Below are 21,831 nucleotides of genomic sequence, written 5' to 3'. Positions count from 1 at the left end.
CTTTCACATTCACGCAAATCACAGCACAGTTCGAGCGCAACCAAACTCAGACCACATCCTTCCGGTAGACTCGGGTTCGACACCTGGGTCGGCATAACAATTTTCACATTATCAGTTTTCATGCAAATCATGCCCCGTTCCAAACTAAACTGCCAGTGTGAATATGCCCTGAAAAGATCTCAGTCCGCTTTCAAACAAGCTCTGGTGCGGTTTAACTGAAATATGAACACATAATGGATTATCTAAACCCTAAAAAGGACAGAATGCTCAACCATACCTGTTTTTTCTCGTCATAGTCGTGATGTTGCCTGTTACAGTTCGGTACAGGCATCAGAACCACATCTCCTCACAGCAGATCTTCATTTGTGTGTGTGACTGAGGGATTCCTGATGCTGTTTTGACTCCTTTTCCGAGTTGTCAGCTCCATCATGAAGACTTCAGATGCCATCTGAAATTTTCTTCTAAAATGAGCATTTTTATCAAGCTCGTATGTTTAGGTTCAGTAATTTCACTTTAATGGCAATTAATAGGTCCTTTTCATGGCAATTAAAGTGGAATAACTGAACATACAAGCTTGATAAAAATGCTCATTTTAGAAGAAAATTTCAAGTCTTCATATGTACACATACAGAGAGCGCATTTAGCCCAGCAGCATTGTTTTGGATGTTCGACAAGTTGCATTGCAAAATGTACATCATAAAAGCCTTTTTATTTTTTGTATCTTTAGGTTTGGTGTTAAAAATGACAGTGTGAATGCTAAGCGAACCAGGGCTAAATGTATCATTTCCTTTTTTGGTCCGGACCAGAACTGGTTCTTCTTGGTGTGAACAGGCCTTTAGTTATATGTAGGCTTCAAAAAAAAAATATATATATATATATAAATGTTGAGTTGATTTGTGAAGATTATCGTTATTAACAAAATATGTATGTAAGAATCATAAACATAAACAATAGTCCAAAAGCCAATGAAAAAATCCTAAAGATAGTGAACAATACAAGATAATGCTGATTATAAAAATATGACACATTTAAAATGTAAAATAAAAATCTGTTCAAAATTCATGTGTTCTATGGATATTTATCCTAATTGAAAGTACAACAAAAGCTTATTAAAATATAATGATTTAAAATGTATTGCCTACTTTAAGGTAAAACAGTTAATTTCACATTATTACAACATGCACATTTAATCTTGAAAGTGACCTTCTATTTCAGTCATAATATATTACCTGCAAGGACTGTTTAAAAAATATACTTTTAAGTTTTGAAGTACACTAGAAGTGCACATTCAATACAATTAAGCACACTTCTTTTTACAAAGGTATTCATTTAGACTAATAGAAATAACTTCGGATCTTGAGGTTGCTGTTGTATAGACTTTAAAATAAGTCACAGGATTTGCGTATTGTTTTGTATCTTTGTGGTATTCCCGTGATGTTTTTGGAAACAATGAGAATCTCATAAAGGGCGTAACATGCTCCGCCCTCCGTGTCATCATTCATCTTTTCGGCAATGAGCTGTGGGAAATTCTTAGTTGTGCTTGATTGAAACCAACACCCTTAGTTTCACGTTTATCAATATAACATTACATGTTAAGACATGACTTTTCAAATGATCTGTGAATTACTTAGATGTGAACCATAAAACACGAACTTCATAAGCTTGGGTCGCATCAAGACCATATTTAACACAAGGCCTGGATGTTGCTGGCCTTACCACCCAATAACAGAAAACATCATCCCATAAGAAAGCTGATTCTTGAATCAGTACATGAATGCCCAAAGGAACTACACACCCAAAGCCGTGATTCAGAGTGAAACCTCTCTAGTTACACACCAGAATGATGATAATGACCTTTTTTTTCTGCATGCTATCTCTGCTGTGTCATTAGGTGAGCTGTAGTTCCTCCTATGTTGGGCTACCAGAACTACACCATTACCTGCTGTATATAGCTGCAACACTGATCATTGTAGTGGGCTGAACATGAACTCAGCAAAACCACTGAAACTGAAACTTGCTAAGTTATACATGCACCACATAAACCACAGTCAGGGTACTAGATAAAAGCTAACTGCATTGATGGTATTTAAAGGGACAGTATATTTTATATATATATATATGGAATAATATATTTGGGTCATTGACGAATATGGTTTTTAAAAGTGAAAAAAAAAAAAAAAACATAATGGAGATATAATTAATTTTGAAGTTTTATTAAGTGTTAACAATGAGATTATGTGTGTTTTTTTATAATCAATTAACACTACTTTTGTCATTTTTTACAAGATGGATAAAATTTGACACCAAAAAAATTCGGTTTTACCGAATGACACTTTTGGTTTTACAGAATGATGATATTTTCAAACAATTCTAACAGGCTGATTTCTAGCAAAAGGACAATCAAACATTTTATATTTAGTACAAGTTTTTTAAAATATTACAACATTTTCCATGTTTTATAGCGGTTGTACCGAATGACCTGATGTTTCGGGACATGCGTATGATCAAGTGAAAACATACATTTCTCAAATAGTTAATTTACTTTGCTTCATGAGCATGTGGTCCTGTGCAGGTGTCTGAATGATGTCACATCCTGTCACATGATATTGACCGCATGACTTGATCCAAAATGGTCCCTTTATATTGGTTACTCCAAATGACATCAATGACATTCATTTTTCCAAACATTCTTTCTCAAAACAAATCAACTTCTACATATAATTTTTATACCATTTTGCACTATGTTGATATATGATGTTATAAAATCATGCCAGAATAAAAAATATATACATTTATTACATTTTAAGATATTTTAATCACAAATGAAATATATATTGGCCTTTGGACGGTTAAACTTAATGAAGTTTTGACACTTTAAAATCTTTAAAATATCTTTATATGTAGCAAAATATAATTAAAAACCTTTTGGATTCAATAAAAGAGATCTAGTTGTTCTACCTTACATACTTTGGATGTCATATCTTTGTTTTTTATTATTATTAAGACCTTTGGACAAAAAAAAAAACCCGTCACGTCAATGACCCATATATTTTGACCCATATATATATATATATAAATATTTAATATAATAGAACTTGTACATAATTTATTTCACAACAATATATTTATTACTATATTTATTTATTATATTACAATAAAATTTATAAACAATATATCAGATGATATTTAGATTTATTAAGCAGAGAACTTTGTCTCTGGAATGAATGAAATGAATGAAGCTTCATGAAGCAGTGTTTTGAAATTGGCCATGACTATATAAGTCGTTATTTATTTATTTTTTCGGCACTCCAAAAATATTCTCATCGCTTTATAATATTAATATTGAACCACTGTACTCACATGAACTGATTTAAATATGTTTTTAGTACATTAATGGATCTTGAGAGAGCAAATGTCATTGCTGGCTATGCAGACCCCACTGAGCCATCGGATTTCAACAAAAATATCTTAATTTGTGTTCTTAATGAAGGTCTTACGGGTGTAGAACGACATGAGGGTGAGTAATAAATGACAGAATTTTCATTTTTGGGTGAACTAAGCCTTTAAGCTAAATATGTCTTGAAAAAAAAAAGCCACAAAATTGTGCATGTGACTTTAATGAGGAGCAGGGACTTTGTTTCTTTGTGATCTGGTTCATTTATCTGAACTGTCTGACCAAACTAATTAACTAAAAAAACAAAAAACTTTTCAACACAACATATGCACTTAAATTAGTAGCATTGTCGTACAGAGCCTCTAAAGGGACATGGTGATAAAAAAATAAAATAAAATAGATGGAAGAAAAAATGCTTTTCCTCTCACAAATGTTTTTGCGAATGCAAAGTTTCTTGGGGAAACACAAAACATTTGCAAGAGAATGCAAAAGCATTGACAAATAATTTTTCCTCCCATATTTTTTTCCATCACCATGTCCCTTTAAGAGCTCTGTATCATTGCTGATTATTTAGTTTTAGTTTTGGGAGCCCGTTTCTGCTTCTGAGTAAAAAGACATGACTGTGACAGTGTCAGAATTGCCACTTTATATCACCCAACAGGATCTTATATATTGCGATATGACTTTATGTCTTATTTATCTCACAACAACCTTTTTTATTTTTATTCTGAGGCAAAAACAGGTTTCCATAAGTTACTCCTCACACTATATGGGAGGAACTGAATGATTGTGAATTAGAAAAAGGTGTAACCCTCACTCTTAAAAAAGCATGACGTTTCAGACGTTCAAGGCCTTTATCAGACATTTTCATCAGGAACTGAATGATTACCATACTGTACTTACTGCACACTGTACTTCATTAATGGATTTACCAAGATAAAATAATAATGAAAATTAGCAACAAGATTCACACGTAATCTTTGCACAGAATGGCATAAGTGCAGTAGGATCTTTATTTGTCCAAAAATGCAAAGGCAACAGCTGCTTTCTGAAATTCTCCTCATTATTTACTAAAAATAAGCATCCGTGATATGAAAGCTTTCTAGCATGAGAGCAGTCTCATTGCAACCAATTGTCATTTAGGAAACGAGGCTCATGGGGGACATTTTTTGCATTCTGATTAAAATTAAATGAAAGATTAGTGGTTGCATATGATGGAAACTAACATTGATGGTTCAAATTATAGTTTGGCTTGAAATTGTGGCATTCTTTGCCACAAAATATATTTTCTAATATTCATTGAAGGAAGGCTACAGTATTTGCATGGCTTATGTGCTTTGATTGGATTATAGTTTCAAATCAAAATAATTAATTGCATGAAATGACAAAGGAATGTCAATTTAAGGAACAGAAAAAGCTCTAATACATTTACGGTCGCTGTAAGTACACAAGTAACGACTGATGAGTTAATAAGGTGCAGTACATACTAAACTAATGTTTAGGCAACATTTTCAACATTTGTAATGGAAAGTCATTTGTTGTTTTACAATTATGGATAAATTAACATCTTCAAAGACATACACTGAGACCTTTGATATTTAAGGCAAATTTTCTTTGAGGAAAATGTTTTGTAGTTTTTCCTCTTGCAGCAAAAAGTTTGAGAATTTTGTCTTAGTAGCAGGTCAAGTTGCAACATAGGCTCATTGGAAGAACATGTCTCTACATTTTTGCAAAACATATACATACAATTCACTGCAGTTTTGAGCTGAAATGACCACTGGTGGCAGTACAACACCATCAACATTGACAAATTAGAATTAGAGGCAGATTACTGAATTAAAGGTACAATTTGTGATATTTTTTTCCGCTAGAGGTCGCTAGAAGCCTATTCAAAACAAAGGCGTAGTTTGATGACGCTAAGTTTTAGAGCGGAAACTTGGGACATGTGGTCTCCATCTCAACGGACGGTGCAAAAGAATAGGGATTGGAGTCTGGAAGACCTCATGTTCGTGGATGCGATTATTAACGTTACTGTAGTATGAAGCAGAGCAGGAGCGAGTGTTGCGGGAGCTGAACGAGGAGCTGGAGCGATTGATCAACACACGCATCACGAGCAGTGGGACTTTTATTATGACACGGTCACCGGCGCCGCTTCCGCTTTTCTGGTCATGAGTTTACGGGAGCTGTCCTTGTCGACAGAACCAGCGGCAGATGGAAAACAGTAATTATGTTCCATAAATAAGTAACACAATCCACAATAAAATGTGCAAGAAGTAAATAAGGAACTGCTTGAAGCAAGCTAGTGGTTTGCTGGATGCTAGACTCTACTTCCGCATTTGTCCACGGCACTGTTGTCATGTGGTTTCTACGTCAGTAAAGGCGGTAACAAAGGTAACTGACGTCATTGACAGGCGACTGCACTGCCCCGTGTCACTGTTTAGAATGGGAATTTTCTCATGATTTACAAGTAGTTGAAAACATTAGAGATATTGTTAGTAATCAGCTGGACAAAATATATAACACTAGCCTAGTGGTTTTTGGATATTTTACTGCAAAAATTTTACATATTGTACCTTTAAATCCACACTTGTTGTTATATGTAATGTTGTATGCTATGGCCTCAAAACACTTTTACAATAGTGTATGACTTGCAAATGAATACATTTTGACGTATGCATCATATAATCAGCTTCATATGTATGGCTTTTCTGACATAGTAAACTTGCTCGGTAGCTCGCCTGGTACAGCGGTGTGCTTGCGATGCAGAGCCAGGGCTCGACAGTGCAAGCATTTCACTCACATTGTTGACTAAAAAGAGATGTGCACAAACTGTAAAATGTATTTGGGAGCATGTGTGCAAATAATAACGTGTGTAAGAAAACATAGTCCCTGTGGGTCCTCCGTGTTATGAAATTTAAGGTCATAAAAAGTCTTAAATGGAACAACAAACTTAATTATTTGGAATGTGATTATTAAATTTAAAGGTCTATGATTTAATTCTATAAATATGAACACTGCATGTTTTAAAGTAACAACGCTGTTGGTTTCAGAGCAGTTCACAACCAATGAACATTTATGCCAATATTGCTTATGATTTACTGTTGATGAATTTTGACAATATGTTTACTTTATGGTGTTTGTATTGTTATATGTTGTGGATGGTTGTAGGATTGCATATTTTATCTCCCTCATCATTTGAATGAGCAGCCGGCAATAATAAAGCATACATTTCAAAATAAGAGTCCCAGTGTATTTCGGTAGTGTGAATTTTTTCCCAAACCAATTCAGCGCAATCTTGCACTGCAACCGATTCTATATACTCTTCATGTCAAACAGAGTGCTGATTGCGTACACAAATACTGCAGGGCGGGATTTGCGCTGAACTGGTTCAGGGGGTAAAAATCGCAAATTTCGGGCTTGTTTATGAGTATAAGTCTATAAAAAATGTAATGTTTTTTTTAAATAAAGTTTTTTTCACTGGTTATTATTGGTATTTTAGTTACACAATAATATGTATCTGGCATTTAATGTAATGTGAACTTTTGTCTGGGCTGCCTCGTCACAGGAAGGAAAGAACATTTAAAGCAGCAGTCCGTAAGTTTTGCCTCTTTGTCGCCATCTCTGTTTGAAACCTGCAATTGCAGTTATTTGCAGAATTATCATCTTTACGTGGGTTGTGCATCAGCACAGCTCCTCAGCGCGGATGGATCTAATGTGTCATACTGTACTTTGGAACTACAGATACTGCATCTTGGAAGTATGACCAAAATAATAATTTTCACCAGAAAAATGTCATCTGAACAAGTAACTTGTCTGCCATTTTTGTTCTGACCAACTGAGAAAAAAAAAGCATTACAATAAATCGCGCTACCAATGGTGATTAAATCTAACAATCACTTAGCTCATATCACATCAAACCGTGCAAATTTTTATTATTGTTATACTTTGTTCTCAAATTGTTAATGTTAACATCAGCATTGTGTGACTGAGAAAAGGCTACAAAAGATCTGCTACCTGCAGCATCCTCACATGATATAACCTACTAGCTGGGACTTGTTCTTTATGTAAACAGACATGGAATAATGACACAAAGAAGAATGGATGCATGATCGAATTTTCCGCAGAAACCTACAAGTACCACTCGGATTAGAAAACATTATTTAATCGGGCTAAGTTAAGGAGATAGTTTTGAACACTGGCTAGTTATGTACTTGCTCAAAAATTGATTTTGCATAATTTTTAAGCAAAAAAGTTATGGACTGCAGCTTAAATTTCATATTACATTTTGAAGCAGAAATATTTAAAAACCTAGTGTACATTTTGTATTCTGATAAATTAATTCTTTTGTTTATAAATGTCTCCTTGTATCCCTTTATTTAGGAAAAACACATAATTTGACCAATTTTATTTGCTCCCCTAATGCTTTTTCTAAACACATGTGCTCCTAGGGAAAAATTAAGCAGCAAGCCCTGGGAGCGCTCAGAGACTTCTTCATGGAAGAAGTCCCATGAAACAGCAAATGGCATGATTTCTTCAGCAAAAGTTGATGTTTTCTAACACTATCAGTTTTAGAGGGGGTTTAGTATAAGGGGTACTGTATGTTATTTTCACACGTGGTAAAGCCTTAACCTTTTAGGACCACTCTCCGGACATTTCGTTTCTGAACTGCAGCCATACGTACAACAACCAACTTTATATTGCAGTAAGTGATTTCTGAGAAACATTGATATTTGAAATCAACCTAAACAAACACACCCCTCCTTTCATTGCACCACTCCCAAAATGCATGAAAACACAATGCAAGGGTTTGGATGCCTCTTTATTACAGCTGAAGCAACGGAAAATATTGCTTCATGAAAAATAAAGCAAAGATGACAAACGAATGACAAGGAAGAACAAAAAATGTACAAACAGTACACAAGAGTATATACAAATGTGTTGTGGTGCTCGGTCTGATCCACTTTCAACAGCGTTTCTCAGAAATCGCTTACTGTGCCTTTAATAAAACATTAGCAGATTCGTGTTCATCTGTTGCAGGTAAAACTTAACGTGTTTTTAGCGCCACACACTGGCCATTTCACTTTGAAAGTGTTGCGAAACATGCAAAAAGCAACGTAATATAATTTTTTCCAATGAGCCTGGGTTGTTAAATCACCATTCAAGATACTATTTTCATTCTATTGTGAGCTCAGATGCAGCCTTCTGTATCGCTGTCATCTGTGCGTCTGGCAAGACTTGGTTCCCATTAGTACAGTGTGGGATGTAGACGTCTTTAGTTTCATCACGCACAGTCTTCAGAAAGACCATAATCCCTGAACCTCCAGTACCTCTTTCCTCCAGCGCTGTTGGTGCTTTCCTGATTGCGTCGAGCTCATCGACCGAACCTTGCTTGTCTGCACGGAGCTGTTTGGCACGGGAGGCCGGTATAGTAATGTAACGGGTGACAATGTTGATGTGGCAACTCCGAAAGTCCACCAAGCGAGCCACACACTGTTCAAATGTGTGCGTTAGATGCTCATCGGCTTGCTGGAGCACAAAGTTGCGCAGGGACTGGCGACAAGAGATGTCTTCAATGAAACGCTTATGAGAGGGCGGCATGTAGTCCCTCATTCTTCTCAGGAAGGCCCCTGTTGGAACAGTATTGACAGAGCGAAACAAAGTTTTCAATAGGCTACAAATGCAAAAGTGTTTTATAAAATGCATTTGTCTTTTATTTTCGTCTAACATTTGTTTAAAAAACAAAAAACAAAACATTATCTGGAAAATATTGGCTTTGCAATTTATATATAGGCCTATATACTTTTCTTTCCTTTCTTTAAACATGTGAAGGCTAAGTATTGTAACCCATACTCAGAATTTGTCCTCTGCATTTAACCCATCCATTAGTGCACACACAATGGGAGTAATGAACACACACACACACACCTGGAGCAGTGGGCAGCCTTTTTGCTGTGGTGCCCAGGGAGTGATTGGGGGTTAGGTGCCTTGCTCAAGGGCATCTCAGTCATTTCCTGCCATTGTTGAAAATCGAACATGCTAACTTCTGGTTACTAGTCTGACTCTCTAACCATTAGGCCACGACTGCCCCACAGTATATTAGCTTTCAGAAGTTTGGGTTCGGTAAAACTGTTTAAAGTTTTTCACATTAGGCTTCATTTAATTGATCAAAAATACAGTAAAGCTGTTATATTGTGAAGTGTTATTGTGAATTAAAATAACTGTTTTCTATTTTAATATAGTTTAACTTTTCAGCATCATTACTCCAGTCTTCAGTGTCACACAATCCTTCAGAAATCATTCTAATAGGCTGATTTGCTGCTCAAGAAACATTCTGATTCTGATTATCAATGATGAAAACAGCTGTGATGATACATATTTTTGTGGAAACTATGAGACATTTTTTCAGGATTCTTTGATGAATAGAAAGTTCAAGAGGTAATCAAGAAAAATTTAAAATGGTTTAATGTCACCTTTGAAAAATGTAATACATCCTTGCAGAATAGAATTATTATTATTATAGCATTCTTTCTTAAAAAAAGAACAAATCTTACTGACACAAAATAAAATATAAAAATATTTACACTGAAAATATAATATTACAAATAACATTATATGAAATATATATTTACTATTTAAATATTAAAAATGTTAGATGTTTAAGCCTGAGAGGGAACATTTTAAATTCAATTAAAATGTATATAAGTGTTTTTCACAATAAATAAAGCAGCATGTTAAAACAACATCAATAAAAAGTTATTTTATATAAAATCTTTTTTAGTTAATGCATTAACTTTGAGTGCCCAAAAATAGATTTATTTAGTATATAGCTTATCTTTAAACACATAACTCTGTCTATTGTGTTGTATTATATTCTTTAATAAACTTTATTGCCTTTTATACTATTGTGTTATATTCCTTTTATCGATGTCTGTACTTATTTCTCTGTACTGGAAGCTCCAAAACAAATTCTTTGTGTGTGTAAACATACTTGGCATTCTGATTTAGTAAAATCCTTTTCTGAAGACCCCAAGCACCTCTTTAGAGGTCCCTGCATGAAACCAGCTTGAAAACCCTTGCCCTATAAGCAAGATAAGATTTATTTTGCAACTGGTTCATTAATAACAGTATCGTTGGCATGGACTCTGCAATTTTGTGCAAAACATGATGATCCATGTTATCCAGCATAATCATCACTGTTGTAACTGCAAGGCAAAATTTTAAATCAGGAATGATGAGGGAAATTACAGATGATTCTCTTACCACCGTCGCCTTCATGTTGGACCCCCAGCAGCTCATCAAAGCAGTGTAGGATACTACTTTGTGCGGCACTGCCTCCCGAAAACTCCATTGGCTTCTCCTGAACTCCCTCGTACACGAGACCTTCTGGCATTGATGGGTTATCTTTCCATCTAAACCCCACATGCAGCAGGAGAGTAAAGTTTCATACATTCAGAAGAACTTTGAGGGGAATCAAAAAAAGCTGTGAAACCAACAATATGTCTCACCCAGACAGGTAGATCCTCAAAATGCCATAGAATATGGAGGGATCTACATATTCTGAAATGGTCACAATAAGTATTAAAACCACTTGAATGAACATATAGAGGTCATTTATCACCTAAAAGTATTACCATGCATTAGTTTAAGAGCCTGTTTCATGCTGTCTATGGCCTGACTGACAACATCCAGAGCTTTGGTGACCATAGCAACATCATTATAATGGACACCGTTGATGACATCAAGGATAGACTGTAAAAAAACAACAACAACAAAAAAAAACAAACAGCTAATTTATTTTTAAGATTTAGCATTACCATAGTAAAGTAATGTTATCAGATGGTAATACAGAATGTGTGCCATGCTGTAGAAAATGATGATTATTAAAATACAGAATTAACTCCAAAGTTCATATTCACATACCATGGTATTTGCATTCCAAGGTAATTCAACAAATACTACCATGATGTATCAATATGAATTATTTATTATCATGGCTTCTGTTTCTCATGCTTTGTCTTTGAACTGTGGCATTTGTAAAGGTGTCAGACCTTCAGGCCAGGAACAGCTGCCAACTCCACCAGCAGTGTAACCAGAAAAAAACCCCTTACACTTTCCCCTCCAGGCAATGTCAACAACAACTCCAAGTTCCTTATAAGAAGCAAGAACAGTCAGACGGCAGGTCAACACTTCAGAAGCACTAGCCTTAAACTATATCAACATCTGGTTTACAAAGTTTTTTACATTATTTTATAGGTTATCATTGTGATGTCTAATTCTTGCCATAAATGTATCTGTAAGAGGATCTGATCACACATAGAGCACATTTACATGTTCCACACTGTACACAATAAGATGGCTCCCTCTGCTGGTTCTACAAATCAATAACATGTAACACACATTTCTGTTAATTCAACAAAATACTTACTCCACGGAAAAAGGTCTGGGAACAATCAGTGTCCAGTTGTGCATGAAAAAGAAATATGCGATTTATAATACACATGTTACTTCTGAAACATGATTTGTCTTAATATGGGATATAAGTACATCATTTTTAAACAAACAACTTTTAATAAACAACTCTTGTCATGCTTTAAAGAAGTATGGCTATTTTAATTTAAATTTTAACTGTAGTCTGTTATTTGATATAAAGTTAATATATTTTAAACATACCAAATTGTAACTTCACCATTACAAATAAGTAATTACAAATATATTTAAATTAGGGCTGTCAATCCCACACACTATCAACTTGCAAAACAATAAAAAAGGTTCTTTATTAGCAACATTTCGATCGTATGATCTTCATCAGGCATCCTTGTTTTTTCATATTTTGACTTTACCAGTCTTTTTTCCTACGCACCTATCTACGACCTACAGGTGTGCGACGCTAATTGATCATTGCCGTGAAAGTATTAAATATTTTAATTCAAATGAATCAATGCAGGGTCAAAAATGGTCTTCGGTGGTGACAGACATGGTCATCCACACAAACAGTAAAAAGTGCCCTACCCACGTGATCTGCGAGCCGATACCGACAATAAAGTACCCGTCACTCTCACTGTAATTCTTTCTTGCCCTCTTTGCAAAAAAAAAAAAGAGTGATTTTATAGCTTTGTAAGAGAAGATGCTTTTTTGCTAAACCTGAAAAGTATTAAAAAGTAGCATTTAGAAGTTATATGAACTAATAATATAATTTTCTACCATACACAATTGAATGCACCTAGCTAACAACAGCTTGCTTTGTTCTGGTTTCACCTCACTCCAGTATAAACTAACTGATTTTATAGGCAGGCCTAATTTACTACACATTGTCATTTAAATAACCTGAAAATATTGTGGATTATTAAGGCTAATTTGACTATCCACTCTTGCTAAATGGGCACACTTATGTTCTCATTTGAGAGTTGTTCGAGTAAATGATTCATTAAAGACCGTGTGGACAGATCAGTTGTTGTCATGATTCATTAAAATGAATCTGTTCAAATGAGTCATTAGGTCGTGAATTGGACATTAGCGGACGTTGACGCGTTAAGTGCGAATCGCGACTGTCATTAGGACATCGCAAAATATTTTTTTCAACACAGAAAACACTTCATCACTGGATAGGATTTCCTTTTTGTTTACTGAAAGTGTGGTTTATGTCAGCTGCACGTGCAGGGCGCCTGTCAGAGAAGATGAGGTGACGCTCTTTTAAGCTCTATTCACACCCAGCGGTTATTCAGGAAAAACATTATCCGAATGCGCCTCGTGAAACATGGATTTGGTCTTACGAACTTTTAGCATTGTGTCAGTTGAGTCACATTATTATGTGTGAGGTAAAGAGAGTGCAAAGACAGTGCTTACTTTGAAGACAGAGAGAGCTCGCGCGCACGAGGGAGGAGCTCTGCTCGTTCTGTCCGTCAGCGCAGCAGTCGTCTCCCTCCTTCATTTTACTGTCGAATGGTGGCTAGAACGGCTCCAGGTTCAAAGGTCAATACGGAATGGATTAATCAGCGTTATTTTTTTTAACACGTTATTTTTTCTCAGATTAATTAATTGAAATTAACACGTTATTTTGACAGCCATAATTTAAATACATGACATTCAAGTTTCAATAGAAATGAGTATATTATTTTAAAGTATATTTTAGTTTACTATAAATGCTGTTCAGTACATTTGGCGGTATACTTCATATTTAATTGTCTTTAATTGTCATTAATTGTCCAAAAACATTGCATTCGGTTCACACATAAAGGGTTAGTTCGCTCAAAAAATATTTTCATAAAATTCTGTCATTAACTATCCTCAAGTTGTTCCAAACCCATAAGATGTTCGTTCATCTTAGAAACACAAATTCAGATATTTTTAATCAAATATGAGCAATTTCTGTCCCTCTATTGACAAACAGCTACGCAACTACCACTTTGACGTTTCAAAAAGTTCATAAAGAGATTGTAAATCTAATCCACATGAATTTAGCGGTTATCTGAAGAGATTCGATCACTTTATATGATGAACAGATTAAATTTAGTCTTTTATTCACATATAAACATTCATCATCATGCGAGAACCAATGATGTTCATTCGCATGTGTTACGCAGCACATTTGAGCTTCTTCAAGAACCAGTGAGGTTCATTCTCGTGTTACGCAGCACATTTGAGCTTCTTCAAGAACCAGTGAGGTTCATTCTCGTGTTACGCAGCACATTTGAGCTTCTTCAAGAACCAATGAGGTTCATTCTCGTGTTACGCAGCACATTTGAGCTTCTGTAAGAACCAATGAGGTTCATTCTCGTGTTACGCAGCACGTTTGAGCTTCTGTAAGAACCAATGAGGTTCATTCTCGTGTTACGCAGCACGTTTGAGCTTCTGTAAGAACCAATGAGGTTCATTCTCGTGTTACGCAGCACCTTTGAGCTTCAGCAAGAACCAATGAGGTTCATTCTCGTGTTACGCAGCACATTTGAGCTTCTTCAAGAACCAATGAGGTTCATTCTCGTGTTACGCAGCACGCTTGAGCTTCTGTAAGAACCAATGAGGTTCATTCTCGTGTTACGCAGCACATTTGAGCTTCTTCAAGAACCAATGAGGTTCATTCTCGTGTTACGCAGCACGCTTGAGCTTCTGTAAGAACCAATGAGGTTCATTCTCATGTTACGCAGCACATTTGAGCTTCTTCAAGAACCATTGAGGTTCATTCTCGTGTTACGCAGCACGTTTGAGCTTCTGTAAGAACCAATGAGGTTCATTCTCATGTTACGCAGCACATTTGAGCTTCTTCAAGAACCATTGAGGTTCATTCTCGTGTTACGCAGCATGTTTGAGCTTCTGTAAGAACCAATGAGGTTCATTCTCGTGTTACGCAGCACATTTGAGCTTCTTCAAGAACCAATGAGGTTCATTCTCGTGTTACGCAGCACGTTTGAGCTTCTGTAAGAACCAATGAGGTTCATTCTCGTGTTACGCAGCACGTTTGAGCTTCTGTAAGAACCAATGAGGTTCATTCTCGTGTTACGCAGCACTTTTGAGCTTCAGCAAGAACCAATGAGGTTCATTCTCGTGTTACGCAGCACTTTTGAGCTTCAGCAAGAACCAATGAGGTTCATTCTCGTGTTACGCAGCACTTTTGAGCTTCAGCAAGAACCAATGAGGTTCATTCTCGTGTTACGCAGCACATTTGAGCTTCTGTAAGAACAAATGAGGTTCATTCTCATGTTACGCAGCACATTTGAGCTTCTTCAAGAACCATTGAGGTTCATTCTCGTGTTACGCAGCACGTTTGAGCTTCTGTAAGAACCAATGAGGTTCATTCTCGTGTTACGCAGCACATTTGAGCTTCTTCAAGAACCAATGAGGTTCATTCTCGTGTTACGCAGCACGTTTGAGCTTCTGTAAGAACCAATGAGGTTCATTCTCGTGTTACGCAGCACTTTTGAGCTTCAGCAAGAACCAATGAGGTTCATTCTCGTGTTACGCAGCACCTTTGAGCTTCAGCAAGAACCTATGAGGTTCATTCTCGTGTTACGCAGCACATTTGAGCTTCTGTAAGAACAAATGAGGTTCATTCTCATGTTACGCAGCACATTTGAGCTTCTTCAAGAACCATTGAGGTTCATTCTCGTGTTACGCAGCACGTTTGAGCTTCTGTAAGAACCAATGAGGTTCATTCTCGTGTTACGCAGCACATTTGAGCTTCTTCAAGAACCAATGAGGTTCATTCTCGTGTTACGCAGCACGTTTGAGCTTCTGTAAGAACCAATGAGGTTCATTCTCGTGTTACGCAGCACGTTTGAGCTTCTGTAAGAACCAATGAGGTTCATTCTAGTGTTACGCAGCACGTTTGAGCTTCTGTAAGAACCAATGAGGTTCATTCTCGTGTTACGCAGCACGTTTGAGCTTCTGTAAGAACCAATGAGGTTCATTCTCGTGTTACGCAGCACGTTTGAGCTTCTGTAAGAACCAATGAGGTTCATTCTCGTGTTACGCAGCACGTTTGAGCTTCTGTAAGAACCAATGAGGTTCATTCTCGTGTTACGCAGCACGTTTGAGCTTCTGTAAGAACCAATGAGGTTCATTCTAGTGTTACGCAGCACGTTTGAGTTTCTGTAAGAACCAATGAGGTTCATTCTCGTGTTACGCAGCACGTTTGAGCTTCTGTAAGAACAAATGAGGTTCATTCTCGTGTTACGCAGCACATTTGAGCTTCTGTAAGAACCAGTGAGGTTCATTCTCGTGTTACGCAGCACGTTTGAGCTTCTGTAAGAACAAATGAGGTTCATTCTCGTGTTACGCAGCACATTTGAGCTTCTTCAAGAACCAATGAAGTTCATTCTCGTGTTACGCAGCACATTTGAGCTTCAGCAAGAACCAATGAAGTTCATTCTCGTGTTACGCAGCACATTTGAGCTTCAGCAAGAACCAATGAAGTTCATTCTCGTGTTACGCAGCACATTTGAGCTTCTTCAAGAACCAGTGAGGTTCATTCTCGTGTTACGCAGCACATTTGAGCTTCAGCAAGAACCAATGAAGTTCATTCTCGTGTTACGCAGCACATTTGAGCTTCAGCAAGAACCAATGAAGTTCATTCTCGTGTTACGCAGCACATTTGAGCTTCAGCAAGAACCAATGAAGTTCATTCTCGTGTTACGCAGCACATTTGAGCTTCTGTAAGAACCAATGAGGTTCATTCTCGTGTTACGCAGCACATTTGAGCTTCTTCAAGAACCAATGAGGTTCATTCTCGTGTTACGCAGCACATTTGAGCTTCTTCAAGAACCAATGAAGTTCATTATCGTGTTACGCAGCACATTTGAGCTTCTTCAAGAACCAGTGAGGTTCATTCTCGTGTTACGCAGCACATTTGAGCTTCTTCAAGAACCAATGAGGTTCATTCTTGTGTTACGCAGCACGTTTGAGCTTCTGTAAGAACCAATGAGGTTCATTCTCGTGTTACGCAGCACATTTGAGCTTCAGCAAGAACCAATGAAGTTCATTCTCGTGTTACGCAGCACATTTGAGCTTCAGCAAGAACCAATGAAGTTCATTCTCGTGTTACGCAGCACATTTGAGCTTCTTCAAGAACCAATGAGGTTCATTCTCATGTTACGCAGCACTTTTGAGCTTCAGCAAGAACCAATTAGATTCATTCTAGTGTGTTAAGCAGCACATTTGAGCTTCCACAAGAACCAATGAAGTACATTCTCGTGTTACGCAGCACATTTGAGCTTCAGCAAGAACCAATGAAGTTCATTCTCGTGTTACGCAGCACGTTTGAGCTTCAGCAAGAACCAATGAGGTTCATTCTCGTGTCATGCAGCACTTTTGAGCTTCAGCAAGAACCAATTAGATTCATTCTCGTGTGTTAAGCAGCACATTTGAGCTTCCACAAGAACCATTGAGGTTCATTCTCGAGTTACGCAGCACGCTTGAGCTTCCGCAAGAACCAAGGAGGTTCATTCTCGAGTTACGCATCACTTTTGAGCTTCAGCAAGAACCAATTAGATTCATTCTCGTGTGTTAAGCAGCACATTTGAGCTTCCACAAGAACCATTGAGGTTCATTCTCGAGTTACGCAGCACGCTTGAGCTTCTGCAAGAACCAGTGAGGTTCATTCTCATGTTACGCACAGGAAGCAGTTTCAGCCATTGGCAGTTTGACACGCGATCTAAATCATGATTTGATACACTGATTCATTTGTGCTCCGAATCTTCCTGAAGCAGTATTTTGAAATTGACCATCACTAAATAAGTCGTTATTTAGTTGTTTTTTTTTGCCGCACCAAAAATATTCTCGTCGCTTTATAATATTAATATTAACGAAGGTCTTATGGGTGTGAAACGACATGAGGGTAAGTAATAAATGACAGAATTTTCATTTTTGGGTGAACTAACCCTTTAAATGTTGTACTTCTGTGGGTTCTGCCGAGCAATTGTTATTGAAATGAATAAGAATGCTAAAGGTACTGAAGACCATGATAATTATTTCCATTTAAACTTAAAATGCAAACATTTGTTAAAACAGGGCAAGCTAACACAGCGTTTTACATATCATATTATATGGATCTTGAGTTTACCCATCTGGATCTGTTTTCTTCCAGTTAGCAAGGACTGTGTCCGCGTGGATAAGAATTGGGGGCAGACCCAGTCTCTGAGAAACCTCACAGAATGGCACCGATAGATTCCTCGGAAGCACCTGGAAGTTCATGACAGTAAATAGTCAGAAAGGTCAGTTCTGTGGTTCAGTTCTATTAATGGTTTGAACTGCATACAAAATCATTGTTGTACTTTTACTGTTTCTCTCTCTCCCTCCTGCCATACGTAACCCATAGTCATCGTGCTCAAAGCCAGATGAGCCAAACGCAGCTCACGATGGGTCTGCAACAAATGAGTCTCCAACAGAGGCATCTAGGAGAGGATAACGCATAAAAAACAATCACTGAACAATCACAATTGAATTATTGACCCTTTCAGACCCTGCATCCATTCTCATCACCACCATGAGCTTTTTTCCTCTCACTTGGTACCTAAATCACAAAAGATTATTAGATTAAATGCAAAATACCACTTGTTTTTAAATGAAACATGGTGGCATGTGACTGTCACTGTCATTGACACAAGGCATAAAAACATGACAGAATTCTAAATATTACAGATATTTATGTTTAAAACTATCATATAAATAATACTTTGTTTTAAAATGAAGCTGAAAAGTGACATTAGTAAGTACACATTAGTCTTAGTTTAAGTTACAGTAATAATCACAGAGCTTTATCTGCTTCATTAATGATATTCACAATTAATAATTCTATTGTTTAAAGGTTACACTTTATTTTAAGGTGTCTGTGTCAAAAGGGTTAAACAATCCCCATATAGTCGTTGTGGTTCCTCTAAAGAAAATAAAAAGAAAGTAACGGCAGAAAGGAAAATTAAAGTAAAAGGAAACTGTGAAACGGTCTATATACATAATATATGGGAGCTGAAGCACAAAATAGTGAATGGAAAAGCAAAATTTTAAATTGATGTTATTATTATTGTTTTTTTTTTTTATCTTTGTATGTAAGACACTTTCACTATTGTGCACTTAGTATGAAAGATCATACATCATGAATTCTGAGGCGCAAAGAATGAGAAGAGATGAGTTCTGTCACATTTCTGGCAATGTCCATCCAGGGCTTGTAGTGCGCCGGCAGGTCTGTCTGAAACACAGTGTACATGTGTATTAGTATGTGTCCATAACACAGTATGTAATATAATATGCATTTATGATCAATTTTCTATACATTTACTGTTATGCAAATGTATTTTGATATAAAGAAAACCTATGTACAGTCAAACCAAAATGTATTCAGACACCTTGAACATTTCATTCATTAATATAGTTTATTCACTATAGTTTAAAAAATGGTAAAACAATATCTCAGAGTTAAACTGTGTCAGAAAAAAAAAATCTTAATTATGACAGATAACACTTAAGCAGAACATGGTGAGGTCAAAGTGACTAAATAATTTTTGGTCCCAAATTTTATTTCTTTTTACTGGTAGTCCACTGTATGAAGAATCTTTGGGTATAATATGTCACAGTTTACTTTATTTTTCTATCCTCACTTCCATTACTCTTTATGTCCATAAAATATACCATACAGTTATGTTTTGTTTTTTTTGTTTTTTTCAGCCAAAGAGTTAAATATGACTGATTACACAGTCCAAACGTGTACCTTGAGGTGGTTTTTAAGTTTTACGCAAATCATTAAAAGACATACATAATCCCAGATACTAAACGCGAGTCAAAGTTTACGATTCAAAGACCTTTACAGCTAAAAAAATATCTGCACGTAATAAAATTATTGAAGTCAGCCAACTAATTTAGTTTACGTAGAGAGTTTTCTAAGACCACTGTCTATTAGCTTTCTTGGCTTCATTGGTTATTCAAAGATAAAACTGTGTTTGAAATGTGCAAAGTTTTGTATTTACCTATTTACCATTAAAGCAAAGGTTACTCGGAAAGCAAACAGTGTCAAAGTCTAATGCTTTTAAATGCAAGCAATCAGTCTTACTGTATCTTAATATGAATGCAAATTAATAGTTTGTTAAAAACATTCCCAATACCACAGTGACTTGGACAATATCAAGTAATGAAACAAACTGTGGCTTTGTACCTGAAAGCAATCAATTGCCCCTTTGTCATAAATTTACATTTTCTGAGCCAGTTCATTTCCCTAAATTGTACACAGCATAAAACACCAATATAGTACATTCTTACTACAATTTTACAATATACAAAAAAAATAAAAAATAAAATAAAGTAAAATAAAAAATAAAATAAAAATAAAAAAGATTAGTTACAGCTCATAAAATGCTACAAGTGTAATGACCTACCAGAGGTTCAGGAAGAATAAACCCATAATCCTCGGAGATGTGAAACTTTTTCAGTGACAGTGGTGTGTCTGTATTTTTCACTTCAGTACCCATAATGTTTGATCCGATAGTAGTGAATGACTCTCTGTTTAGCAAGTGTCGGGCATATGCTACTGTCTGCGCTCTGTACGTGGAACTCTCTCTCTCTCTCTCTCTCTCTGTTTCTGTTCTACCGTTAACAATGAACTTTCCTCACTTCCCTTATCAGAAACCATATGAGTATGCATGTGTATAAAACCACCAAAGTGCTATTACAACAGTTGTCATAACCTGTAATACAAGGGTAATTCTGTAATTGCATTGTGCCATTTCAAGCTAAAAAATAAATTTTAATATATGTTTTTATATAATTATATATTCAGAAAGTTATAGGTTGAGAGTTTATTTGGACTTTTTGGTTTGAACTGACTTGACTTTTACCCTTGCCTGCCCTAACTCTTCTTCATTCCTTTACATAGCCAGTTGAAGTTCATCCTGCTACTTGTTTATGTTTACTGACTGTCAGTAAAGTTTCTGTTTACCATCTCTTCTGGTTACCAGCTCTTGGGTTTTCTTTTTAGATTTTTCTGTTGGGCATTTTAGTTTTGTCCTTTCTTATCTGCTGGGCTGTAAGAACAGTACGATTGAGGTCTTGTTGCAGAAGTTCGCTGCCCCAGGAGATGTGCCTCCTCTTGACGCCATCTTGCCCTCAGGCTGCGTTACGTACCTCTAAATGTTTCATAGTAGTACTGTAATGGTTTAGTTTCATTGTGTTTTAGTTTGATTCTGTTCCTGTTTACCTGTGTTCCCTTTGCTTGTTTGTCTCTGTGGTTTCAGACTGAGATACACTCATGTTTCTTGTTACGTTAATTACCCCTGTGTGTATTTAAGCCTTGAGTTCTTTCTGTTCTTTGTTAGTTGTTGTATGTTTATGTGGTTTGCTAGTTTCTTAGGTTCGCCTTTATTGTTCCAGAGTGTTAAAAATCTTGAATAAAGATTATTTTGCTTTATAGCTACTTTGTCTCGTCCTGCGTGCTGCAGACCACACATTACAGAACACTGAACCACAGTAAGGATTATGGATATTCTATGTTCAAGAATCAAGTTGGCCATGATATTGAGTCATATATGGAGGAGTTCATACAATATTACCTGCTAATAACCTGTGGTGATCACCAATTCACGAGTTCACATATACATATATTTATTAGATAGAGAGAGTAATGCGTATTTGGTGTGCTGTCCAGGGGGAGGGCTCTGAGCTTGGAATTTTGGCCCGAACCCAGAGTACTCCCCCCGGATGTGGTTATGAGAGATGGAATTTAGAAGTGAGGAGATGGGGTGTTGGAGGGATGCTGATAAACTGTCAATCGAACGGAGGTAAGTCTGCCGTATATATACCTCCATTGGTTGATTAGCTGAATGCTTTCCACCTGTGATAATTAGTCTAATAATCTGCACCTGCTCCTCCCGAATTGTGTTAATAAAACATCATTTGATGGATTTGTTTTGGAGTGAGTTGGACCCACACATCGCTTCATGGATACCGGTAGGCAATTCGAGCAT

At 36.5% G+C, this 21,831-nt stretch overlaps 1 protein-coding gene across 1 annotated transcript; it reads right to left on the bottom strand.

Moving 5' to 3' along the window:
• Positions 1-8,205: 8,205 nt before the first annotated feature.
• On the bottom strand, positions 8,206-20,374 carry ido1 (indoleamine 2,3-dioxygenase 1). The gene is made up of 10 exons (XM_067394064.1): positions 20,248-20,374; positions 18,972-19,067; positions 18,157-18,276; positions 17,946-18,064; positions 11,820-11,834; positions 11,443-11,542; positions 11,026-11,143; positions 10,900-10,951; positions 10,655-10,803; positions 8,206-9,021 (listed from the first exon to the last, which is right to left on the bottom strand). The coding sequence occupies exons 1-10, from the start codon at positions 20,338-20,340 to the stop codon at positions 8,567-8,569; spliced, it is 1,317 nt and encodes a 438-aa protein (XP_067250165.1). The 5' UTR covers positions 20,341-20,374; the 3' UTR covers positions 8,206-8,566.
• Positions 20,375-21,831: the final 1,457 nt, after the last annotated feature.

This window comes from Chanodichthys erythropterus, chromosome 9 (assembly GCF_024489055.1).
Source record: "Chanodichthys erythropterus isolate Z2021 chromosome 9, ASM2448905v1, whole genome shotgun sequence".
Classification (NCBI taxonomy): domain Eukaryota; kingdom Metazoa; phylum Chordata; class Actinopteri; order Cypriniformes; family Xenocyprididae; genus Chanodichthys; species Chanodichthys erythropterus.
The sequence above is the reverse complement of the archived record's forward strand: the minus strand, read 5'-3'. Positions and strand labels throughout refer to the sequence as shown.

Bases quoted from the DNA above. Each gene is read 5' to 3' on its own strand.
- ido1 (XM_067394064.1), bottom strand. From the start codon at position 20,340: ATGGGTACTGAAGTGAAAAATACAGACACACCACTGTCACTGAAAAAG. The intron at 11,144-11,442 runs GTCTGACACCTT...GTTTTTTTACAG, and splicing joins CAGCTGTTCCTGGCCTGAAG to TCTATCCTTGATGTCATCAA. The intron at 10,804-10,899 runs GTGAGACATATT...TGTGGGGTTTAG, and splicing joins TTGAGGATCTACCTGTCTGG to ATGGAAAGATAACCCATCAA.